This window comes from Indicator indicator, chromosome 7, assembly GCF_027791375.1.
Source record: "Indicator indicator isolate 239-I01 chromosome 7, UM_Iind_1.1, whole genome shotgun sequence".
Taxonomy (NCBI): Eukaryota; Metazoa; Chordata; class Aves; order Piciformes; family Indicatoridae; genus Indicator; species Indicator indicator.
The window spans coordinates 36,306,572-36,332,648 of NC_072016.1; the positions used below are offsets into that span (position 1 = coordinate 36,306,572).

Below are 26,077 nucleotides of genomic sequence, written 5' to 3' on the forward strand. Positions count from 1 at the left end.
GAAGATCTGAAGGCTTGTGACCAGCACCTAGCTTAACAACATCCTTCCTTCAGCAACAGAAAGCTCCAAGCCTGGCTTTAAAACGAGCTGGTCTAGCAGCTCGGTGCAGTCCTGGTGAGCCTGGCTTCTGAGGGACCAGCTCTGGTCCTCAGCTGAGCTGGTCTGGTTTGTTGATCCAGTAGGAAAACGCTGCAGTATTTTTTTTTCCTGGGTTATCCTGTTTTCCAGTTGGCTCAATCAGTACAAGGGATGCGGCAAGACTAAGGGTGGGAAATATCAGGTCAACTCAGGCTATCTTTCTTAGTAGCTCTTTTAATTACTGTTGCTCTGGGCCACGCAGATAGCTTAGGCGCTCAGTGACAGCAGGCAGCGGCAGTGCGCCAGGCACAGCAAGCAAAACCAGGCAGTCCACGCCTTCCGCCCCCGGGCAACAAGACGGGAAGCTCCTCTCCTCCTTACTGCTCTGCACCTCCATGGGACTTGATGAGCTCGAATGTCTTTTCTAACCTGGTTAATTCTGTGACCTGCCACCAGCCTTGAGTGGAACGATGGCTGCCCTCCCAGCTGCGATGCTCCCACCCCCCCCGCCCCCGGGGACACTGCCTGTGGAGGGACGCAGGCTGGAGCCTTTCGTCCGGCCAGACACGGCCGTTTCAAGCGGCGGGAGTGGCCAGAGGAGTCCTGGGAAGCACGGCTTTGGGCAGAACCGGTGCTACACACGCAGGAACCGCCACCATTTCGCATCCCTCCGCGGAAAATCGGCGGCGTGCGCATGCGCAGGGGGCGCCGGAGGGGGGCGGGCGGTGCGCCCCCTGCCCGCGCGTGCGCAGAGGCCTGGCGGGGGCGGTGCCCTGGCTGAGCATGCGCAGTGGCGCCGACGCAGCCTTTATTTAGGGGCGGGGGGGCAGCGGCGGCGTCGCATTGCAGGTTGCAGCGGCTACCATGGAGCGGCAGCTGTTTTGCCTTCTCGGGCTGCTGGCGGCCGGTAAGCGGCCCCGCCGGCACGGCCTCCGCTTCCCGCTATCTTTTCTTCGCCCTCACGCTTAGATCTAGAGGTCTACAGGGTGGTGTTCCCTCAGCAGTGGGAGGGAGCGGGCTGAGGGCGCGCTGTGAGGAGGCAGGGGAGGTGGAGGTGGAGGGGGAGGCCCGGGCCTAAAGCTGTTTATCTTCTCTTCTCCCAGCAGGAGCTGCCGGGCCTGGCTGCCGAAAGCGCAGAGGGGAGGTGGCAACAATGAGGGAGGGTGGCGGGCGGAGGCCGGTGGCGCAGCCCGGTGTGTGGGGCCTAACGGTCCCGCCAGTACCGCCGGAGGACCAGGGCCTGACAGGGGGGAACCCTTTGAAGGTTGGCTGTCGCGTAAAAGCTGTATTCAGGGCGAGAATCGCTCATGTAAACGCGGGGAGAAGGGAAAAGTCCCTCTGAGAAAGCAACCTTTGCTACTGCTGGTAGGAAAATTATTTTCTCATGGCACTGTGATAAGGTCAGGTCAGTTTGTGTCTTATCCGACGCTAACCGGGCAGCTGTGTCATCTCAGAGGGGCAAATAAGAGCAGCAGTCAGTAGAAACTGGTTTTCTACCAGCAGCTCTTGTTTATCTTTGACACTTCGGCGATAGGAGGCTGTTAATCCTCTTTCACATGGCAAGCGACAGCCTTTTCTGTTCGCGTGCTTTTAGCAGCCTCCTTTCGTTAGGGTCTCCAGCTCCACATGGAAAATTCCAGTAATGTTGCTGCTTGTTACCTGCTGTTGCTGAGGTGAAGGTGGTGGCAGTGGTAATAATATTCTGGTTAGAAAAGGTGATGCTGGTATTTTGTGCTTTGCAGAAGCTAGACGGCTACAGAAATGATTCATAGGCTGACTGGAGAGGTGGTACACCTTCAGATTCTGTCGTGGAATGGCTAGCAACTCCAAACTGAAGCTCTAATACGGTGATGCACATGACTTTTTAGGAGAGTTTTCCTTTAAATAAGACTATTTTAAGCCTAGTCCTTATTTGCTTGTGACTTTAACCTGCTACAGTTCACAAGTCGACTTTAAAATAAGCCTGGCATGCTGTTCAGAAGCCACAGGAGTAACCAGCTGGCAGACTGCAGTAAATGGTGCTGCTGAGATCCTGCATGAGCCTCATCTTGTATTTAAGTGGAATTTTAATATACTCCTAAGTGGAAGATTTAATGGACGATCTCAGGAAGAAAGTAGATGTCAGCTTTCACTCTGTGTGTTTGCTTTTAGTAATACGCTTTTTTTGGTCTGCTCTGCAGTGAATTAGCTGCCAGCAGTTTCTAGTAGGACAGTTTCAAATTGCTCAAATCATTACAGTTTCTTGTGCTTCAAATATAAAAAGGATTTTCTGTGAGGTCTCCACCAGCCTTCCCATTAGAGCATTTAGGGAAATAGTGATGAGAAACCAGTTCAGCGATGAGAGGTGGCTTGGTCTACCTGTTAAAGGCATGCGTATGCAATTGAGCATAGCAGGAGACTTGTTAGGCCTGTTTTTCTTTAGGAAGTCACTGTTTTAATACAAATAAACACCTTTTTTTTCACTGAGGTTCTGTTACGAATCCTAATTGACTCACCTATGACAGCATTGTGCAGATTTTTCTGAAGGTTTTGCTGTGACAACCTCACAACGTCCTTTTTGTCTGCTAAATCAACTAATGAGCTGTATCAAAATCCAGCCACCCTTGGCATATCCTAATGGAGTTACTTGGCTGGCTTACAGCATGGCTGGTAGGCCATGAGGGTTTTTGGTTGACCTACTTACAGTGCTTCTGTGCATCTTGCCTTTAAAGGAGACACAAAGGAATTAAAGCCAAGTGTACAGGACTGGGGACATCTGAACCGTTTTGGTATTACTTGGTTTTGTGACCAGGAAAGGAGGCAGGCAGGGTGTGCAGTTAAATCAATTTCTCTTGAGCTGATTGGGTTTTTTTTTTTTAATCTTTCTGGTAAAATAAAAGTTGAACTGAGAGTGGAAAGTAAAAAGTTTGAGGATGTAATTACTTCATCCCTCCTTAAAATAGTAGTCTTAATCTTCATTCCAGGATTTTAAACTAATATGTAATTCTTCTAGCAAATGCTAGTCAGAGGAACATCTGGGGGCAGGGAAATTGAGGGCTGAGTGAATCTGATTTGAATTTTCTGGAGGATGTAGAAAAAGCAGATAATTAACCTCAGATTATGTTCTGTAGTTTGCAGGCTTGTGCTAGCTGGGAATGTGGTTTCTATAAAAAACAAACCAAACAAAAAAAAAAAAAAAACCCAACCCCCAAAAAAACCACCAAAGAAACAAAAAAACCCATGTTGGGGCAGCCCACCAGTGCAGGTTAAACAGTGGAAGGTGCCTTACATCTGAAAAAATACATCCCTGTTTTCCTAGAGACACCTTACAACTGGCCCAGCGGTGCTTGATAGTGCCCCAGTCATGTGGCTTGTGTAAACCTGCCCTTGCACAATCTCTTCCTTGTTTTGCAGAAGAGGTATAAATAGAAAGAGTTGTTCTTGGTTGTGTCTGGAGGAGCTGCAGAAGCTGTTTCTGCCTGGTCATGGCCACCCTCGGCAAAATGCGCAATCGCAGCTGCAGAGCTGCTAGAGGCATACGCAGCCTTTTTACTGTCTCAGCTGGTGCTGTTAGCTCACCACAAAACAGCACTCTGAAAACAGAGATGATGCAGAGGGTGGAACAGCAGAGTGGGAGCTTGTCAGCAAAACTGAACTCTGCCTCAGTCAGGTGCCAGTGATGTCAGCTGGGACACTCGGGGAGGCTGGGCTGTGTTCTTCCAGGGAGGGTTTTCTGGTGTAACATGCAGGAGGATTCTTTGTGTTTGTAGGGAAAAGCTGGAGCAGTTACTGCTGGCTTCCAGTGGGTTTGTGTTTCCGTATCTCATCTGGATCTGCTTATTCAAAGCAGATCTGGGGCAACACCTTAGAACTACCTGGCAAAAAGAAGGGTCTGTGTTAGTTTTTGTTTAAGGATTTACTCACAGTCCATTTTCTATCTGTTTTTTAAATTTGTGTAGCCGTTTTTGTATGCAGTTAAATTTCCTGCTGTTAAGATTTCAGAGATGGTGTTGCAAGTTAAAAGAAGTACTTCTGTGTTGTGTCAAGTGTGTGCATGTATACTGAGGCAGTGTTTTTCCTGTATATTTGGTCAGGGAGCAATGTTTAGTTTCAGATACCAGTATTTTTCTTGCCCTTAGAGTCTCACATTTACACTATTTACCCTGACTATTTTTTGAACTTTGTCCTCTACTTCTGTGAAAGTCTCCATATGGAGAGATTCTCCCTGGAGATGCAGAGTAAACGAAACTTGTAGTGAGATTTCAAGGCTTATTTTTGCCAAATGGAACAGTTTCAGATCCACTGACTATGTTCCCATGAGGATGCAAGTGATTACTATGCAGAAGTTATGGTTTAACACTTCCTCTTTTACTGCTGTCACTTGTTTCATCACTGTACCAACTGGGTATGTTATTCCTTCATCAAGTGCACCACAGTTTGCCATTTGCAGGTTTTCCTATAGAACTGCTGTCCTCCCTGAAGTTACTCTTTGGAGTCCCTTTCCATCCCTCTGGCATGCTTTCTCTGCTCTGCAATAGGGGTCTGATGCCTTCCATTTCTCCAGGGGAGCTTCCTGATCAGTTGTCTTCTGTGTCTGGCATTCACTCTGCATTAAAGCACTTCACTGGCAGCAGTGTAGAAAAAGAGCATTGTTCCTGAGACAACTCTGGCAGTCTTAAACACCCCTTATGTTGCCTGAGGTTATTGGATGTATTGGCGTTTCACCTGAGCTTTGCTGGGACTGCAATGTCACCAGTAGCTAAGTGTTTCTCTTGCAGACATGGCTCTCTGTGTAAGTGGCAGGCTTTTCCATTCTTTATGGTGTGACTATCTGGTGGCCCCATCTGAAGTATTGTGTCCAGTTCTGGACTCCCCAGTTCAAGAGAGACAGGAAAATATTGGAGAGACTCCAGCAGAGGCTGCAAAAATGCTGAGGGGACTGGAGCATCTCTGTGAGGAGGGAAGGCTGAGAGACCTGGGGCTGTTGAGCCTGGAGAAGAGCAGCCTGAGAGGGCATCTGATTAATGCTGATCACAGTATGTAAAGGGTGGGGGTCAAGAGGGTGAAGCCACACTCCTTTTCAGTTGGTGCCCTGTGATGGGACAAGGGGCAACAGACACAAACTGGAATGCCAGAGTTTCCATCTGAACATGAGGAAGAACTTCTTTACTGTGGGTGTGTTGGAGGTGTCCCAAAAGGTTGTGGTCTCCTCTGGAGGTATTTTATACTTTCCTGAACATGATTGTGGGTAACCTGCTGTGGGTGATCCTGCTGTAGCAGCAGGGTTGGACTAGATGATCTCCAGAGGTCCTTTCTAACCCCCACCATGCTGGGAATCTTACATGTTTGCCTGGTGAAAGGGCGATGTTAAATACTGAATTCATACAGAGATTCATGTTAATTCTTTCTGTGTCCCCCCTCCAAAATAAAACAAACCAGTGGAGATGGACAGCAAGTATGTTCAAAACATATAGGGATCTGCTGCAGGGAAAAAATGCTTCTCGTGTCATCTTGGGACCATGTTAACCTACTGTATGGGACTGCTTACTCCTGTTGACTGCCAGATGCCCTTGAACATCCAAATGTCTTTTCTAGATTCTGTCATAGTAAAATCTCAGTCAACTTGCTTGGCAACCTGGTAGCAGCCTTTGGTCAGTGTGGAAACCATCCTCTTGCAACCTTTATAGCAACCTTCAGCAATTGCTTAACCTGCATCTGGAGTACTGATAGTATGCTGACAGCTAGATTTCATCAATTCCACAGTGGACCTTTGGCATGAATTACTAATGTGTGATGTGGTTACAGCTTCTGAAGTTTTACTTAAGCTCACTTAGTGACCAGAGAGGCTTTGCAGTATTGAAGCCCTTCAAATAACTTCAAGTTGAGGTTAATCCTTGACTTGTTGATACTTGTAAGATTCAGTGAAGAGAAGTTGATCCCTCTTGACTTCTTTAAGTTAAACACTTTGCTTTTACAGTTCCCAAATGAAATGGGGAAAAGACAGTAACTAATTGAGCACAGAGTGGCAGAGATTGATGCCTTCACTTGATCTGTGGGCGTTTCTGGGAGGCAGTGAATGGTCTTTTAACATTGCCAAGTGGCACAGCCTGGGAAAGGGCAGCTCTCCTGATGAATACTTTCATATACTCAGCACAAGCTAGTCTGTTCTAAAGGCATAAGAGTTGACAGCATCTCAAGTTACCTTCCATTTTTTTTTTTCTTCAACCCATTAAAATGAAGAGCAGTCCCATGCTTTTCTTGCCAACTGCATGTTAGTCTGTCCATGAAAATGGTACTTACACAAGGTTTTCCTCATTTTGCTTTGTGGAGGAGGCTTAAGTCTTCAGATTCTTTGTGTTAGTTTTGTGGTTTATCATCTGGCTCTCTAGGGAACCTAGCCCACGTAGAAGCTCTGTTCACAGAAACTTAATATAAGGTGTTAACTTTAAAGCATGCTCACGAAAGTCTCATTAGTAAGTTCAGTACAGCTTTGGAGGGAATTGCTTAGGGTGTTTCTCTCAGAATCTTGGGAAGAAATTCAGGCTAGCTCTCCCTGGTAGAAGACTAACACAAATATTTGAGGCAAGAGAAGGTTTTTCTCAGGGAAGATAATGACCTTTCCTTGCAGAATGGTAATCCAACCATTACAGGCTTCCTTTTAAGTTCCTGAAGGGGAGCAAAGAACTGAACTGTGCTCTCATGTGTGGCTCTGTAAGCCTTCCAAGTAGAAAAGGAGGTATTGTCTGAGGGGACTGTCACCCTTACTTCACTAGCTTCTTGATATAAGTGTTTGCATTCTAGCTGCCTAGTGCTGAGGAAGGAGGGGATAATTAACATTTGTTGCTCTGAAAAGGTGTCTGGGAGTAATGCTCAAAGCGCTGAAGTAGGACAGTACCGCTGTGGGGGCAAGTTGCACGTTGCCCTTTGTCTTCACAGCCTTTACACTGGGTTTTGTGTGAATTCCTGGCAGAGTCCCATGCAATATGCAGTATCTGTCAGGGCTGCTGCATCACTGGTGTTCAGGCAGTGTTAGGTTGCTGACCTGGGCCTCAAGAATAGGTTTCTCCTTCCTGTTCTGCTGTTACAGTTCAGTTTGTGAAGTATTTTATGTTGAGCCTCAGGATGTGTTTCTGAGGCAACACTTGTTCTGGGAGATGGCTTCTCCTGGCTGTCAGACACAAGCATCACAGAGGTCAGAGTGGGTATGAATGTCTCATCTTTTGTTCTGCTCTTTTGAGAAGCTGCAAGCGTATGCAAGAATCCTAGGGTGCCTGTGGGTTGTCAGCCTGGCTAGAAGCCCAAAAGCTGAAGTCTTTCACATCCAAAAGACGTGCCCTTTATACAGGGATAGCGTTTCTACTTCCTTCTGCATTTTCTTTCACTGCTCAATTTAGGAAAAGCTTGGTGGAACAAAGACCATTCCTTCTAAAACTGAAGAAAGCGAGTCTCTGAGGCAGTTTTAAGAAGGGAAGAACCAGGGAAGAGGACAAGAAACACCCTGGCTGTCACAGATAAACTTGTTTGGTGCTCTAAAAATAGTGGCTTGCACGAACTTCGGGGAAGGGGGGCAGGTTTGGGTGGGCATGACGTGTGACTGTTGAGAGCTAATCTACAGAGAAAGGAGAGATCTGTTTAAAAATGGATGACCTTAGATAAAGAACAATGTATAAAATAAAGGGATGCCAGAGATAAGAAGGTAATCCCATTGGGAGCATTAGGAGTTGGGTGAGGTAACTGGCAGCACTTTGTTTTCTCTTGGGTTGCTGCAGTGAAATGCCACATGGAAGTGTCAGTTTTCTAGCAGCAGAGGCTGTTTTAAGGGAACAGGCAAGAGAAGACTTAAAAACTGTTAATTCTGTTGTGAAACAGCACAAGATCTTCCTGCACTTCCCTGGCACGTTGGCTTTTGTTGTAACAAGTTAATACACGAGGAAAAACGCTGTTTCATAATGAAAAAGGAGAACAAGTTAAAGGGATCTAGTAGTGGGACCAGGAAAGGATTTTGGGCTCTTCTTTTCTGAACCCCCAAGATCTAAATTAATGCAGAATTTTAGAGTTTTGTCCCTGTTTTTCCCAGGACATTCAAAAAGATGGGGTAAGTACTATTGTAAAGAAGCTGCATCCTTTCATATCAGATGTTATGTAATAAAAATATTTCAACATAATGCAGAATAAACTAATAGTTTAGCTATATTTAGAGTCACTGTGGAAGATGGAAGGAAAGAAGCTGTGCTCACTGCACAGTATGTTTGTTTGTAGCTGCATTCTAAATTGTGCCAGCAATATGTGGCCCTAACAAAGAAATTTGCCTAGCCACTGTTTGAGCAGAGAGATCTGAACTGAAAAGATCAAATGCAGAGTTGGCTTCTCAGAAGAAAAGAACTTCCCCAGTGTCCCTTAACTGACAGGACACTTCTATTCCTCTGTTTTCTGTTCTGTTAGATGACTCTTCGTCCTCATGGCACAGCTGATTCAGGTTTACTGAATCTGGCTTTTTTGATTGGAAAAAAACCGGATGTTTCACCTGACTCTGATGTTATGTGGGAGGGAGGTCTTTAGTACGAGTGGGAAGGTGTTTGGGTAGCTTACTTCCATCTTAAATATGGTGGTGTGTTGTTTTTTTTTTTTTGTGCTCATTGGCTTAACAGTTTGATGCTTCTCATTGTTTGTCTGTGCTAATCTCAAGCTCTTTTGAGGTTGTGTCTGCTGTAGAGGATTGCAGGTAACATTTGTTTCTTTACTCTCAAATCCAGAGTGGCTGTGTGCCCTTTGAGCAAAATCTGAAGAAAATGTGGCTGTGTACACGTCTTTGGAGGAGTTTTTTTTTCTCCTAAACTGGTGAAACATGATGCACAGAAGCAGTACAGAGGCATCAGGCACTTAATGCGCTGTCAAAAATCAATCCAATGTTAAGACTTTTACCTTCTGAAAATAACTTTCTACAACCTCTGCTCATCCCAAAAAGATCTCAGACTACTGCCTTGCTCTTCAGTTTCTTTCTCCCTTAGTGTTGTAACCTGACATAATCCTGCTGTACTTCTAATACCCTTTGCTGTGTCCTGGCAGGCCAGGGCATGAGTGACTGACACTGTGTATCTGACTGATACAGAAGCCATACAGCAGGGAATTTGTTAAAGGTGTGCTGCTCAAACAGCTGATAAATGAACATAAATCTGAAGCATAGTATCTATTTTGCCCTGCATTTTTAGCAACCAGGGCAGAGGCTGCGAGGGACAAGACAAACTGTTAGACATTCTGTTGAGGGTGCATCTGGAAAGTCTTAAAGGATCTTAAAGTAAAAAGTCAAACAAAGCCTGAAAGTTCATTGGGAGCTTAATCAAATCAGTGCAAGTTATGACATGAATTCCTCTGAGTTTTAATGGCTTCTTAGATCAAGAGTTTGAGAAACTGCTTGGAAGAACTGTTTTGTAGTTTTATAGTTCAGTTTTACAGCTTTAGTGTTTTTTTTTTTTTTTTCAAACAGAGAAGGGGGGGGGTGATTTTTATTTACAGAACTGAAGGTGTAGGTTAAAAGCTATGCTTGTAAATAGTTGGAAACCCTTAATTCCATTGTTTAAAGTTCAAGGTTTTGCTTGACTTGAGTCAAGAGAACAGAGCCTGAGTCTGCAAAGTCCTCCTGCCACCCATATCTGAAAGGGAAGAATAACTCCCTCAACCAACCATGTAGTTGGTTATCGCCATCCTGCCAGAGCTGACAGCTTCTTGGCTGACCAGCTTGACTTTGAAACCTAACTATTCTTAGTGCTTCCAGATCAATAGTGCTGTAAGTTAAAATAGGCCACCTACAAGTATTTTGCTAGCCATACTGTGTTAGAGGGTTTGAAGTCTTTTAAGAAGTGTCTGTGTCCTGTCTGGCTGAAGAATAATGAAGAATATGCAATCTAGTTTTTTTGCTGGGAGAGAGGGTGGCAGACTTCAGGCTCTTGTCTAGAAAATTATGCATGCAAAGCACATTTTTCTTTAAAAAAAAAAAAAGTCATTCCTCTGTGAAATCCAGTGTAAACAGATTTGTAAACCCACAGCTGAGAAGGCTGCAGGATGCTACCTATGAAGTGTCATTTATCTGTCTCTGATGTGCAGTGGCTATGCACCTAGTAGATGCACTGGTAATTCTGCCATCAAATTGATCCTCTAATTGCTTAGACCCAGGATGTGAGAAATGGCAAAGTGATTGTTCATCTGTCATAACTTTACTAGAAGCATCCTGGGAATCAAACAACTTAATTCCTGCTTTTTGGCCCACACTAATTTCCCAGCATTTTGTGTTGTGTGAGCAGCACTGAGGTAAAGGTAGTGGCTCCTGAACAACACCTGTTCAGCTAATAGCTTTGATTGGGTTGGTTTTAGTGTTGGTTTTTTTTTTTTTTTTACAGTAGATTTCCTTGGAGCCTTGTCTGCTGTAGAATTTTAGGAGTGGTTTCTTCATAGGTTAATACAATGTAGGAAATCTGACTGCTGAAGAACTTGAGCCTATCAACAGGTGGGATTGGTTTAGGAAGCTGGGGACCCAGTCCAGATAGCACAATAAAAACAAAGTAGTTTGGAAAGTCAGCTAAAAGATGCAGTTGATTAGATTGTCCTCTTACTGATAGTGCAGATCTTTTATATTTTTGTAAGAAATCTGTCCAGAAATGATATTCTGTGTCTTACTTCAAACCATTATAGGTTGCAAATAAGTTCCACGTGGTGAACTCTCAGACATGAGAATGTGGACTTTTATTTCACCCCCGCAAATTTTTCTGTGCGTAGTTGAACTGACCAAGAGGAAATAAAGCCTGAATAGATTTAACAGGTTTAAAAGCAACATGACAGAATGTGTTTCCCATCCTTTCTGTCCTTTTTCTGCTTTGATTTTTCTTGAAACTTTACGACTGTTGGTTTGGTCTGCACCTGGCTGTGAAGTCTGCCGTGTGATGTGTGTGGTGTTGTGGCTTTTAATCTAATTAGATCCCTAGAACTCTCAGTTGCTCTGAGAAAAGGGTGGTTCACCTGGGAGAAGGAATGCAGACAGCAAGTAGAAGCTAGATATGGCTGCTGGTGTGGGGTTGAAGTGTGACTGCAAGGACAGTAGAACAGGAGAACCAAGGGTGGTGTAGCTTTGGGGGTCAGCTGTCTGAAGTGTGAATTTCTGCAAGGAGCAGTTTCTTTATTTCAAGTGTGCTAAAGATGGGGTTTGGGCTATTTCTGGTGGTGTGTTTAGGGTTTTGATTGCAGAAGGTGGATGATGTGGGGAATGGGCTGCTGGAGTGCTGACACTTGGGCACTTCAATAGGAGAGCTCAACTGTTGTGGTTCTTTGGCTGTGTTAGCTATATTTGGGATTCCTTTCTCAGGTCAGAAATTGCTGAACTGCAGCGTGCTTAAAAATGTTGGCAAACCTCAGTGGTGACTGAGGAGGTTGTGGTTATACTGTACAGCATGAACCTGCTCACTATGGTGTGGAAATCGTTCCAGTGTGCAGCTAAAAGGACATTTCTTGTTTTGGCAGCTGTGGCAAGCCCTCTCCTCTGGCAGAAGGAATGCGTGAAGGGCCCGGAGGTGTGGTGCCAGAACATCCGGACAGCGTCGCAGTGCGGGGCACTGAAGCACTGCCAGCAGAATGTCTGGAGCAAGCCTACTGTAGTAAGTACCAGCTGCTGAGGCTCCTTGCCACCCCTAGGTGAGGAATCTAGTTTCCACTTGCTGCTGAAGATCTTTTCAAGTCTCTGATCAGAGCTAAGTGCTGCATCTGACTACGCCTTAATCTGGGTGCTAGATAAAAGTTACTTTCCACTCGTCTGCCTTGCACAATGTGTCTGCTGACTTCTCCTGTGACCTGTTGCACAACCACTGAGCACTGTATGGAATGGAGCTAGTGGATTTCAGACTGCAGCTTCCTCTTTATTAAATCCACTCCCAATCTGTAGAATCACAGAAGTATTGAGGTTGGAAGAGACCTTTAAGATCATCAAGTTCAACTGCTCACCTAGAGCTCACAATCCCACCACTATTGCTAAGCTGCTGCCACTGAACCATGTCCTTCAGCACCACATCTATGAGTCTTTTAAATCCCTCCAGGAATGATGACTCCACCACATCCTTGGGTAGCCTATTCCAATGCCTGAGAACCCTTTTATTACAGAAATTTTTCCTAATACCCAATCCAAGCCTCCCCTGGCACAACTTGAGACTATTTCCTCTTATCCTGTCATTTGCTGCATGTGAGAAGAGACCAACTCCCAACTTGCTCCAACTTCCTTTGAGGTAGTTGTAGAGGGTGATGAGGTCTCCCCACAGCCTCTTAGAGCCTTTTCTGATTCTTAACCTGAGAAATGCCAAACTGACATTTTTTTATTAAAGAAAAATAAAGCTATGTGATCCTGCTTTGGCAGAGGTGTTAGACTCAATGACCCCAGGAGGTTCCTTCTAACCCCTAAAATTCTGTGGTTCTGTCATTCTGTAGCTCATTCTTGTAAGTTAATGTTCCACAGGATAAACCTTATGCTGAATTGTGTAATCTATGACAATAGGGAATGGTATGCATGTTACGTTTAGCATGTATTTTCAAGCTGTATTTTCCTGTGAGTGCTGTTTTGTTCTAGGTATAGCTGTAGTTTGTGGTAGTGGTCCAGAATTTTCTAGGGAAAAAAGGGATTTTATTACAGATGAATTCAGACCACCTTTGATACCTCTGCTGAGATATGCTTCACTGTGGAGAAGCAGGGGGAGTGAGGAATGTCAGAACAGCAGAGCATGACTAAAACTGAGTGAAACTGCCTGGAAACTTCTTACATTTGTAGTATGTGTGAACTCTGAAGATTAAGGTAAGGTAAAAGAGGTTCAGGAGAAGGCTTCTCAAGGCTGTGTGCTTCATACTTCAAAGGAGGTGGGACGAGGTGACATGAGCAAGTGGTAGGAATCCTTCCTTAATTTCAGTTCCAAATGTGCTGCTTGTTCTTCATGTTACCTGCACACTGTGTTTACAGGTACTTGGCTCTGTCTCAAAGTAACTCTTGACTTCTTTCTCCAGAACAGTATCCCCTGTGACTTGTGTAAGGAACTGGTGACAGTGGCTGACAAGGTTTTGAAGGATAATGGCACTGAGGTAAGCAGAGCTACCCTTCTCCTTGTCCTGAGGCACTGCTTGATTTCATTGTCTTAGCCAGGTCACAAGGTGAGGGGGTGGAAGAGTAGGCTGCCTGATGTTTTCCCAACCTCAGCAGCAGGTGTTGAAAGGGGCCAGAATACATGGGGAAAGGCTTTAAGACAGCTTCTGTTTTAGAGATGAGCAAATTCTGGAGCCTCTCTAACATTTCTGATTGACTCATTCCTGCATCAGTGGGGGCCATCAATCTCAGATGGTGAGGTACTACAGTCACTAGAAATGGATGATGACACCAAGTGGACTTTATTTGGGTTGTGGGCACTCTCTTTTTTTCTTTTGTGAACATGGGAATACTTTGTTATAAACAAATTGCTGTCCCACCAATCCATAATTCCACTTCCTTCTCTGAAGTGCTCAGTGCTGGTAAGACTGGGTTGTGCATGCCTTGCAAGCAGGATTTGATGTTTTCACAGTGGCATGGCTCATTGAAGGCCCAGAACTGGGGCAAACAGACCTATAACCTAAAACCTCATTCTGGATTGGCTTGCCAACGGCCTGGACCTCCATAAGTCCAAGAAGCTTTTGTTTATTTGTTTGGTTTGGTTTGTTTTTTTGGAGTTTTTTGGGTTTGTTGTGCATTTTGGGAATGAGAAGAGCACTTGAGAGAGGCATTTTGATATCCTTATAGCTAACCTCATCTTTTCCAGGATGAGATCCGCTCCTACTTGGAGAAGACGTGTGAGTTTCTTCGTGATGAAAGCCTGGTCTCTGAGTGCAAAGAAATTGTGGATTCCTACCTACCAGTTATCATGGATATGATCAAAGAAGAACTAGTAAGTAGATAACAGTTTGCAACCATTGGAATTAAAAGTCATGCTCCTGTTGATGCCTGAGTTTCTCTTCTACATAGTGATGCATATGATCCTTTAATACCATATGGTGTTGCAATTTAATCCCACTGGTGTTGAAATTAGTGCTGTGGATCTGAAGGCTGCTTCCTTGGTGTGAAACATTTTCCTTTCACATCATGTTTCAGCTGACTGCCTCTACATTTCATATGGAAGTGTCATAAGTCCACAGCTTTATGCGTGTACCTTCTCTCCCCTAGGATAAACCTGAAGTTGTGTGCAGTGCCCTTGCATTGTGCCAGTCCCTTCAGAAGCAGCTTGCAGCAATGAAGCTTCAGAAACAGCTCCAGTCCAACAAGATACCAGAGCTGGACTTCTCTGAGCTGGCATCCCCATTCATGGCTAATGTGCCTCTTCTCCTTTACCCTCAGGACAAACCCAAGCAGAAGTCTAAGGTAAGGATGCAGAGCTCTTTCAGTGTGCAAGACAAGTGCATGTTTTCTTGCTCCAGAGTTTCAGTGTTCCTTTCTGTGAGAATTTGCTGATGATTCCTGCTGAGGGAGTGTTGTACTGGCCACAGATGAGTCTGATGTGCTTTACCTAGGTGACTGTCTCCTGTTGAACTTTGTGCTGCTGCATGCAGACAGCTACCTTTTTTCCTTGACCTGTGGGTTTAAAGTTAAGTAAGGTGAAAGCTGCAGTCCCTGTGGACTGCATATATGATCTTGGATTGACAACTACACTCTTTATATAAAAAGAATCTTGTGCTGGGTTGTTCCTATTCAGGACTGTAGTAGTCAAGCAGGTCCTACTGGAAACAATCTCTTCTGAGAGCAAGTTTGGCACCAGCATCCAAAGGAGGATGAGTTCTGACATTCCATGTAGTTTGCTAGTTGTGCCCTTCAGGGGAAGCATTAATCTCTTGATTCCAGAGGTGGCAGACTGGACCAGTAAAGAACAAATAATTGACAAAAGGGAGAAGATGTGACAATGAACTTGTGAGTAGAGGCTGGGTCTTAATATGAAGCCTAGATATGGGTGTTAAACAGTTGGGTGGGTGGAGAAGAAGCTTCTGTGGCTTGAGTAGGTAAGATCTACCCCAGATTTAAGAACCTTCCTGCTGTGGTCCATAACAAAACCAAAAGACTTTGTAGATTGGGTATCTTGACAGTTATCTGGGGTTTCAGAGCCAAGCAGGTATTTAATCTCCATCTAGTGGCTGATGCACATACCAGCATCAGCTTGTGTTAGCCCAGGCTTTGGGTATCTATCTAGAGATATTTATTAAAGTTTATAGCTATTTTAAAGTAGTTTTAAAAACTTGATAGAAGCTTCCAAAACGTGTGATGTGAAGATATGTCAACAGAAGTTTCCTTTCACTCTTTCTTCAGGGAACTGGGGATGTGTGCCAGGACTGCATCCAGCTGGTGACTGATGTTCAGGAAGCTGTGAGGTCAAACTCCACTTTTGTCAAGTCTTTAGTTGCCCATGCCAAGGAGGAGTGTGACCGTTTGGGACCTGGAATGTCTGATATGGTATTGTTTGTTTGTTTGTTTTTTTTTTTCTTCCTTAAAAATTATGTTCCTTTATCCAGGCATAAAACAGTTTGTTCAGAGCCTTGGTCCTCTTGGTATAATCTGTTTAATAACACAAAGAAGTGTGTGGCATATGTAGGATGTGTTACACAGGGTAACTGCAGGAACACTGAAGTCAGCTTTCTGGTGAAGAAAGTTGGGTTGGGGGTGTGTGGGCCTGAAAGGAGGAAAAAGACTCAGGGTTGCTGTTGGCCCTTAAGGATCTTATTCATAGAAGTGATCTGGCCAGGGTGATGTGGTCTTATCAGTGAGGGGGGTTGCATGTGCCTGGAGAGGAAGAGGAAAGTACTCAGCAGAGAAGTAGCTATGTGTGCAACAATTTTGTAACCTGAAATGCCATCTTACATGTATGTGGGACAAGTTCTGGAAGACAACAGAAAGTTGAGTAGAACAGGTAAAGGAATACCTTGAGATATATTTAGAAAATTCTTGATTAATTCTCCAGCTTAAGTGGTTTGATACTCACATGACTTTCTTTCCCCACTTCCTGCAGTGCAAGAGCTATATCTCTGAATATTCTGACTTGGCTATCCAAATGTTGATGCACATGGTGAGTTCAGAAGCATGTTATTTGCTCTGACTTCATTTTTCTGCTTTATGTAGCTAACTTACTTGGAAACAGGAAATATTGACTGCAGTGTATGTCTGGTGAGAGCCTCTTGCTCTGTAAGTGTTAACACTTGGAGCTTGGCATTTAAAGGGGTAGTAACTTTGGTATTGGGATGCTTTCTTTAGCACTTTTCCTTTTCTCTCCTGACCTCTTCAGCAGTGCAGGAGGCACTCAAATCATTTGAGACACAGAAGGTGCATTATATATGTTCCTTTATTTCAGTCTTATGCTGTTATTGCTTCCCCCTCCCCACCACATACTGTGTTAAGAATATTAGGGTTGGGTTTTGTCACAGCATTGCAAAATTGGCTCCAGTGTTAGAGATAATGTGGCTGTTTGAAGCAAGACTGAAAGCCCTCCTTCTGGAATTGCTATCTCAAGACTGCTGCTCTCTGGGCTCTTGATAGGAGCCATGGGAAATGAGAGGTGCTGCACCAGCTCTGGTTTTCTGCAGCAGCATACAATAGATTTTTACCTCTGGCTACTTTCACAGCACCCCTTTTTATCCAGGGATCTCCAAGCCTTCTGAAAAAATGGGTAAGCCTTTCCTTGGAGAACACAGTGCCACAAGTAAAATAGAGGTGAATAAATGAATAGAGTATGTGGCTGACTTGGACCTGCATTTGGCAACACAGTGGCCTTGTTTTGTTTCCAGTTGCTAAAGGCTGCTTAGAAGCTTCAGCATTTGAGAGGGGAAAGCAAATCTTTGCTTCCACAGCAGGTTGCTTCTCATTTGAAGCATTACAAGGCAGCATGTTGTTAGTACTTGAACCTGGAATACGACCACACCTCGCATCTGGCTGAGTGTTGTTCAGACTCTCTGGAGCTAGTCTTGCCCAGGATGCTCTAATAACTTCATGTGAATGGTGCTGATGAGCACTGTGCAATTAAGTGTGAGTTGCTGTAGCAGTGCTAAGGATCTTTGGGGTGGAGAGTGTGCCATGTTCTATCACCTTTGTGGAAAAAGTATATGCAATTCCAAGTGCTTGACTTTTTTTCTCTTAACTGTTACCTTTTCTCCTTTCTTCCTTTGTCTTCAATCTCCCTTGTCCACAGAAGGATCAGGTAGGTGAGCAACTTGCCTGTGGTGATAGCCTGCTTGTAGTTCACTTCTTGCTCTTAAAGGGCTTGTAGTTCACTTCTTGCTCTATTAGCTGTGTACACGGTGTGATTGTACTCAGTGTTGACAGATACAAGGGATATTATGTGACTAAAGCACAGAGAGAATATAGATCCAGTGGATCAGTCCCACTTCCAGCTCCAGGTACCAGTTGGTGCTTCTGAGATTTCAGCTTGATTATGCAGAAAACATGCTCACTTCTGTACAAGGAGGATGGATGTGGAAAAAACATGCCAGTGGCTCCTATCAGCTTCTGGTTTGAGCTCAAAAGGGTTTGAGTAAAGCTGTCCCTGGGTCTTTTCTTGGTTAACCTTTAAATCTAGGACATATTCTGGAGTACATGAACCAAAAAGAAGATGCAGGAGGCCTTTAGACTCCTGCTTCCTAGAGCTAGTTGAACTATTCATTTAAGCAGTCCTAGGAGACCTTGTGTCTGTCATCTCTCTGCAAGAGATCGTGGTGTGTATGTGGGTGTTGCTGTAACATTAATACCTGGAAATGCCGCTTACAATGCATGAACCAAAGGGCTTGACTTAAAGATACTACCTGGAGTAGTCTGAAGCAGAACTGTGTCTCTGAGATACTGCTTTTGCCTGTGCATGAGGTTGTGGCATGATGTATTAACTTGCATAAGCCTCTGCTGTAAGAAGCTTGATGCCCTGGTGACAGGGAGGGATATGGATTTCTAATTACCCATTGAACCAAAGGTATCTTTGTTTTCTTTAGCTTAAGTAGCCTTTAGGTGGAAAATTCCAGTTTTGTGTGTTAATTTTGTACAGCCTTTCCCACTTGGTGTGGGTTTAATGTGGCCTCCTTAGAGCAGTTTGCCTGGTGGCCAGCAGCTGTTCTTCCATTTGGTTATGTATGTTTCTAAAACCTTCAAGAGAGACTTAGAAAGCTTTTTTAAAGGCTTTGTTTCTGTTTGCTGTTTTCCCTCCTAGTGTGAGAAGAAGTCTTGACAGTTACTGCAGATGTTGGCTTAGATTTTTAACATGGTTAACTTGTTTCTTACAGGCTGCATTTAGTAATGTGGGGATCTGTTTGCAAAATGCAGTGTAATTGGATGCTTTGAAGAAGGTAGTTTGTGGATGAGAAAAGGAGGCCTTTCTTCTGGGTGTTTCTTTCATCTTTGGGATGAACTCTGAGTCAGGATAATTAGCCTCCTCTGTGATTACTTAAAGCTTTTGGGGAGCAGCTTTGTGGACGCAGGTCTGATGTGATGCTGGTGGCCTAATTTGGGGCTGGAGGCTCTTAAGTCAACTCCTTTTGAAGGGCTTGCATAGCTCATGGTAAATAGGATTTTTTAATGGATATGGCCTAACCTCTTCCTCTTTTAAAGGGACTGCTAAATTTCATTTGGTAGTTGTCCTGCCTGTAACCTCATCAAATGCTTTGGCAATATATGAAGTAAAAGTAGCCATGAAACTTCTAGTTGTGTTGGAGCCTTTTAAAACTTTGTGCCTGCTCACAGGCTCCACAGAAAGGGGGAGAGTCTTCTGGAATTCAACAATTGTTTATGCATCTTTTCCAGCAACCAAAGGACATTTGTGCCATGGTTGGGTTCTGTTCTTCGGTGAAGTCTGTTCCCCTTCAGACTCTGGTGCCAGCTCAAGTGATTCATGAAGTGAAAATGGAAACTGTGGAGGTAAGATGGACTTTCTGTACTCAATGGTTTTGCTTTCCTTTTTGCTTTTGGGTAGTGAACTAGGTGAAACATGAAAATAGGAGGTTTTACAGAGAGAATAATCTAAGGCTCCCTGCAAACAAAATTCTTGGCCACTTCTTTCTTCTGATGCTGATCTGTGAAGTAGGAGAGCTGTCTGATTTGTCAGAGTGGCAGAGCCTATGGTGACCAAAGCTTTAAGATCATACTTCAGTTCTGAAGTGGAAACTCTTGGTCCAGCAGTAGAATGTAGCAGCCATTCTAAATGCCACCTCAAATGTTAAAGGGCAAATTATTGAATTTGACTTTTGCTCTAAATTTGGAGTTATGCTTCAACTTCTTTTAAAACTGGGACATCCCTCTGCATGTGCAGGTGGGTCATCAGAGTCAGACTGCTGAAGCTTGTGAGTGTGGAGAAGCACCTTAGCTTCTCATGGTCTTAGTGAGACATGGGTTGAAGGTTTTATTGTGAAGACTCCTTTGGGGACATTTAACTTCTGATTACCAGGTTCCAAACAATTCCCCTCAAGGCTCTCAGTTTCTAGGTTGCTTTTGTGAATCAGCGGGTTCTCTGAATTCTGGTTTTTGTCCTTTTATTAAAGTATTAAAAAAAAAAAATCGTATTTTCTTTCACTCCAGTCACTGTGAAACTGCTTATTTCTGCTGAGTTCAACTCTCTCCTTTTGCAGCCTGTGGATTGTAGTCTAGATTTGTCATGCAAAATCACTTTTCACTCAGAAGGGCTTTTTACTGAGACCTTTGTGGCTGGGTTTGGGGTCTGCATGACCTTTTGGATTCAGCTCAAACTGCCCAGCTAGATAAATGAGTTGGCATGCTGCACCTGCATGTGAGTGTGGTCAGACTGATCTCTTATGAATTGTCACTCAGATGCAGCCAACTGCTGATTTATTGTTTTGTGTGTTTCTTCTGTGTACCCAGAAAATCACAGTTGAAGAGAAAGCTCTTTCCTTGTGTGAAATATGTGAGACCATGGTGAAAGAAGTGACTGGCCTCCTGGAGAGCAACAAGACAGAGGTAAGTGGGGGAAATGGTACCTCCGTAGGCTTTGGCTAAAATGGGGCTGTGTTGGAGGAGGAAGGAAGCTTAATTTTTATTGCCTGTTATCCTGAGAGCAGGTTTTCTATTCTGAGTGAAATGGAGTGAGAAGACAATGTAGTTATGAATTGAGTCAGATATCTGTTCATTTGCCATGCATACTTCCTTGTGCTCCAGGAGGAGATTGTACATGAAATGGAGGTGGTCTGCTACCTGTTCCCAAGGAGTGTCAAAGACCAGTGCAAGGACTTCATTGATGTCTATGGCCAGGCTTTGATTGACATGCTCTTGGAGGCAACAAATCCTGAAGCAGTGTGTGTTATGCTGAAATGCTGTGCAGCCAACAAGCCTCCACAGCAGCCAGGTTGGTCATGATGAGTCAGTGGTGGTGCAAAATGAGCTGGCTCACCTGTAATTATCTCATTTGGAGACACCTGCTTTAGAGCTTTGCTGATGCTGCCTCCTTTCTTCTCTTCGGGGGAACTACCTAGTCACTGACTGATTTTTGGTTTGTTTCTGGTTTTTTGTTTGTTTGTTTTGGTTTTGTTCTTCCTAGTTGCAGTGAAACCTGCAGATGGCTTCTGTGATATTTGCAAGATGGTGGTGGCTTATGCAGACAAAGAGCTGGAGAAGAATGCCACGACAGCTGAAATCGAAGCTTTATTGGAAAAAGTCTGTCACTTCCTGCCACAGTCTGTCAGTGATCAGGTAAAGCATTGTGCAGGAAGCAGGCTAAAAAGGAATGGGTCTTGTTGATGGCTGGGAATTGTCATTGTGCAGTTGTTGGGTTTACAGTGGCAATTATGCTTGCCTCATTTTTTTGAGTGTTTCACCTGACATGCTGTCTACATGCTAATTTTAGGTCCGTCTCTCAAGTGTCTCTGCTTCTGCTATAAATGTCCAGGTACTCATAATAGAGGTCTCATGTGTTTGACCACCTTGCTTGATCTCTGGCTGGAGACAAACTGTCCACAGGTGCAGCTGGGGCTGGCTTGTGTTCAGCAACCTGATCCCTCCTTTTGTTTTTGGTTTTTTTTTTTTCTCCCTTTACTTGTTACCACCGAAGTGTAGCAGCTTCTCATGTGCAGTAGAGCAAAAAAAGACGGAGCAGGCTTAGTCTGAGGCAGTCAAGTGACCACCCACGCCTTGCTGCTTGGCAGCTTGGCTCCCAGTCAGAGCAGGGCAGCTAGAGGTGAACAGAGGGGAACAGAAGAACTTGCAGAATATTGGCAAAATGAGGGCAGCACCTCTTGGTGATTTTGATAAGAGCAGACAGTCTTCATTTGCTGGAGGCTGGGGGGAGTTTGGGGTGCAGGGAGGATAGGTTTTTACACTCCCCATCCTTGGGTAGATGGAATAGAGGGAGACTTTTAAGAGCCTGGATTTGATTGTCTGGGTGGTTGTGCTAATTTGCAGTCAGTAAAGGTTTGCCTGGAAATCCTCTTGAGAGCAGTGGGTGGCAGCAGCTGAAGGTTCCTTTTTTCCTCAACACTGATCCTGTGCAGAGGATTAACAAAGTAATTGGCAGTAGGCTGGCATCATTCCAGTCAGACAGCAAAAAGAGACACCTGTTAGGACACTGCTATCAAGATTTACCTGGAAATCTTATTAGGTGGCTGCTGAGCGTCAGCAAGTGGCATCTCTTAAGTTTACCAGGCATAGAATATAGAGGTTTAAAGCAGCTATGGAACAGCTGTTGCTGGTAACTGCTGGGAGGCTATTTAATAGCTGTGGTTGGTTTATTAATTGGTGCTGTTAATCTCTTTGAAAACAGCAGCATGGTTCTGTGCTTCGGAAATGGCCTCCACTAGAGGGCTGACTGTTTCTGGTGGGAAGCATTCCTGCTGCTGTCTACTGTGAGGGGAACAGGAACTGCTTGGGCTAAGAGTGCTGAACAGCTGCCCCCGAGTTGCTGCTGTCCTGTTCAGGATGTTTGTCTCCAGCTTGTTCAAGTGTTGCTTTCCTCCCAAGACAGCAGTGATCTCCAAGACCAGAGACTAAGCTTTGCAAATCAAAGCTTGTCTTCCTTGGTTCTTTTCCCAAAGTCTGTCTTTATTGGTTCTTTTCCTTTTGTTCCCTGGCTCCTCATAACCTGTCTACAGCCAGCTTCAGGCAGGTATGAGCTAGCAAAAAATAATGTGGAATCATACAATCAGTTAGGTTGGAAGAGGTCTTTTAAGCTCATCAAGCCCAATCATTAACCCAGTACTGCAAGGTCACCAATAAACCATGTCCCTCAGCACCACATCTGCACTGCTTTTAAATTCCACCAGGGTTGGGGACTCCACTACTGTGCTGGGCAGCCTGGCCTTTTGGGGAAGAAATTTTTCCTTGTGTCCAACCTAACCCTCCCCTGGGGCAACTTGAGGCCTTTTCCTCTTGTCCTGTTCTTTGGTGACTGGGAGAAGAGAGCAGCCCCCACCTGACTCCAACCTTCTTTCAGGTAGTTGTAGAGAGCAATAAGGTCTCCCCTCAGCCTCTTGTTCTCCAACCTCTCTTGCCAGTTCCCCCTCAACTGCTCCTCAGAGGATGTGCCCTAGACCTCTCATCCCTCCATGTAGTTGTATGACTAGTGCTGTGCTGAGTCATTTTCCATCTGTAGAGCTTAAGCCTCTGGTTTATCAGTTTGGGGTGTTGGGAATGGTGTACAGGCCTGCCTGCTGAAGGCCATATCTTCCTCTGCTCTCTTAGGCTCTAACAGGAGACTCTCTCCACCTGTGTTCTGTTACAGTGTGTTCAGTTTGTGGAACAGTATGAACCTGTGGTTGTGCAACTCCTGGCAGAGGTGATGGATCCCACTTTTGTTTGCACTGTGAGTATCCCATTGGGCTCTATTGACCTGGATCTCTGGTGCAGCCCTGCCTGTTCCTCCCTGTGCCTTTCAGTGCCTTGCATGCAGAAACTGCCCTGGAATAGAAATCAGCACACTGAATGCTTGGAGGAGATGTGGTTGGGGCTCACTGAATGGCCAGCTGTCCGACTGCCAGCCTTATGCCAGCAAAGAGCTGCCAGTGCTGAGCTACTGCTGGGGTTCAGCAACAAGGTGTAGTGTGCCCTGAACATGATGAAAAGAAGCTTTTCTTGAGAAAGGTTCCTTTCTAGAAGCAATGTTTCTCAAAACTCTATGGAGAAGCAGTTGTAGTAACTTCCATGTCTACTTGTTCAGTGTGACAGCTGTGGGCTGAGCATGGTACTGTGGGAGCTCCTGAAGCTACCTCAGTGTTGCTTCCATGCTTGCTCAGTTGCTAGATTAGATGTAAGGCTGGAGCTGCGACCTCTTGGTTGAAACAGAACAATTCTGACTCTGCTGTTGACTCTTGACTCTCTTCTCACAGAAACTTGGAGTCTGTGAATCAGCTAAACAGCCTCTCCTGGGGGATGATGCGTGTGTCTGGGGCCCAGGGTACTGGTGTAAGAACATGGAGACTGCTGCTCAGTGCAACGTAAGTAAAGCAGGATTCTGCTGGCCTTAAACTCCTTTTCTGTCACCCTTTTAAGTGGATGGATTCCAGTTTCAGGATGCAAAAGGGTACTAGGGGGTTGATTTAGGGGGTCTCACTTGGCTTGCATAAACCAGACAGATTCTTCTCCCTTTTGCTCCTGTCCCCCATCCGTCTGTGATCATCTCGTGATCTATAATAAGGCACAGGGTGAGCTTCATGGCACAGCCAGGCACAGGGTGAGCTTCATGGCACGGCCAGGCACAGGCACAGGGTGAGCTTCATGGCACGGCCAGGCACAGGCACAGGGTGAGCTTCATGGCACGGCCAGGCACAGGCACAGGGTGAGCTTCATGGCACGGCCAGGCACAGGCACAGGGTGAGCTTCATGGCACGGCCAGGCACAGGCACAGGGTGAGCTTCATGGCACGGCCAGGCACAGGCACAGGGTGAGCTTCATGGCACGGCCAGGCACAGGCACAGGGTGAGCTTCATGGCACGGCCAGGCACAGGCACAGGGTGAGCTTCATGGCACGGCCTGGCACAGGCACAGGGTGAGCTTCATGGCACGGCCTGTTGCTCCTGCAGCCAACAGACTGTCATGATATGTCATCAGGCTTCAAAAACTGGCCTCCAGTATTGCTGTGGGCTGATGCTTTCTTTGCCAGGCCTTAATAGCTAAGGATCAGCAGCATTCTTTCCTGAAGCTTCTGGGTGGGGATGAAAACAGTATTTATTCTAATCCTCTCTGGAATCACTTCTTTTAAGAAAAACAGAGTTATTTTTCTTTTCCCAAGATCTTGGCTCAGGATAATGACACATGTAGATGCACACTTGTTTGCAACAAGTTGCCTTTTCCCCCCCACCCTAAGACTGTTTCTCTCCCTTTTAGGCTGTTGATCACTGCAAACGCCACGTGTGGAACTAGAAGACGACTTTCCAGTCCTGAAAGATTGCTATGGCTCTTCAATGTGGGCCAAGGTTGGCAGAGAGCTCTATCTCAAATGTCCCTCCTCTCTGCCTCATTAACAATTTGACCTTCAAGTTCCTTTTTATCGTAACTCTTCTGTAGCAGTACTGCTGTTGAAGGATCAGATCTTCGTTGTTGACTTTAACAAAAGATATTTCTGATTGTACAGTTTAACTCATTATGCTCCTAAAACCTAGTGTGTTGTAGTTTTTTAATGGGTAGGCTGAAGTAGGAGTGGTTTTTTGTTTTGATTTGGGTTTTGTTTTTATGTTGGTTTTCTTTTTGGGTGCTGGGAAATAATGGCAAAGAAGGTAAAACGTGACAAAGCAATTCTCTTAATTAAAAAAAAGAACAAGGTGGTGACTAAACTTCCACATGTCTGTGTGTAGCATTGGGAGGGTGAAATGCTTTGAATTTTAAACATCTGGCTTGGAAGATCAATGTTCTCTGTAACCATAAGGGAACTCTAAAGGCTAATGCTCAATCAGGGAGTCCCACTGGTTGGAATTTTCAAAGCTCTACAGATGCGGAGGAGGGGGGGAGGGGGCTCTGTGTGCCCAGCTAACTTCCAGAGTAACTAGTACTAAAAACCAGAAAAGATGCAGTTGAGTGCCCACACTTTGATGGCTCATGGTCTTACCATAGCTAAGGAAACCTTCAAGCTCTGGTCATGTCCTTTTGATTTCCTTGTCCTAAGCATGCTGTCAAGCCCCGTGCAGGGGGATTTCAGTCTTTTGAAGCATGCTGATGCACTTAAGGCATCCTTCCCTGTTTGTTTTTTTTTTTTTTTTCCCCCTTATCCTAGTTGCTCAATCCTGCTTAGTCTGGCAGCTTCCTACATGCAGCCAGCTGGGTGCCAAGGAGGTGGGGCAAGCTGAGTTGGTAGAAGACACAAGGGAGAGAGTCAGCAGGGGCTGTGCACATCTCAAAGAGAGGACAGAATGCCTGGGTAAAAAATGTTGGGTGTTGTTTTTTGGTGTGTTTTTTTTGGTTTATTCCTTGATTTTTCTCTCATAGCATGTTCAGGCCCCTAAAGCTTCAGAAGTGCTTAGAGGCTCATGGGCAGTTTCATTGTTGCCACTGTTCTCACTGACTGTTGCCCTTCTGAGCAATTTGAAGGATGATGATGATTCCTCCCTGCCCCAAAGTTCCCATTCCTGTTGGGAATTGTCTGAGTAGCCATTGGAGATGGCAGATGGCAAGAGGGATGCAGCAGATGTTTGGCAGCTCAGCTGACAGCCTGCCCTTCATGCCTCTGCAGCATCCCACTGAAAAAAAAACCCCAAAAGCCTGTTGAGGCCAGCTGCTACCTTGCAAACAAGTCAGACCCTTGAGGTGCAGGGGCCTCAAGAATGACAATCACCTTGCTTGAGGTGGACCTTGCATCCCCTACTGGCATTTAGTGTGCTGTTCTGATCAGGTTACCCCCCCTAAAACAGAGGCACCAGAGTAGTTCTGAAGAGACCTTTGGGAAGAAGGAGCTGGGCAGAGGTGGAGCTTTGAAAATTCCAGGCCTGTTCAGAAAGGTGCCAGCAACTGCTACTGTACCTGTGGTGTCCTGGGTGAGGCTTCAGCAGCAAGCAAAGTGATTTTTTTTTTTCCCCCCCCCCCCCA

The 26,077-nt window shown here is 45.1% G+C and overlaps 1 protein-coding gene across 1 annotated transcript; it reads left to right on the forward strand.

Annotated features, from left to right (window-relative positions):
• Positions 1-942: 942 nt before the first annotated feature.
• Positions 943-25,588, forward strand: PSAP (prosaposin). Its single transcript, XM_054382762.1, has 14 exons — positions 943-985; positions 11,566-11,699; positions 13,087-13,161; positions 13,869-13,994; positions 14,270-14,464; positions 15,401-15,544; positions 16,098-16,154; positions 18,866-18,979; positions 19,937-20,032; positions 20,231-20,417; positions 20,610-20,761; positions 22,785-22,865; positions 23,389-23,496; positions 24,386-25,588. Exons 1-14 carry the CDS (start codon positions 943-945, stop codon positions 24,419-24,421), a joined length of 1,548 nt encoding a protein of 515 aa, XP_054238737.1. The 3' UTR covers positions 24,422-25,588.
• The last annotated feature ends 489 nt before the right edge of the window (positions 25,589-26,077 follow it).

Bases quoted from the DNA above. Each gene is read 5' to 3' on its own strand.
- PSAP (XM_054382762.1), top strand. From the start codon at position 943: ATGGAGCGGCAGCTGTTTTGCCTTCTCGGGCTGCTGGCGGCCG. The intron at 14,465-15,400 runs GTAAGGATGCAG...CTCTTTCTTCAG, and splicing joins AACCCAAGCAGAAGTCTAAG to GGAACTGGGGATGTGTGCCA. The intron at 23,497-24,385 runs GTAAGTAAAGCA...TCTCCCTTTTAG, and splicing joins AGACTGCTGCTCAGTGCAAC to GCTGTTGATCACTGCAAACG.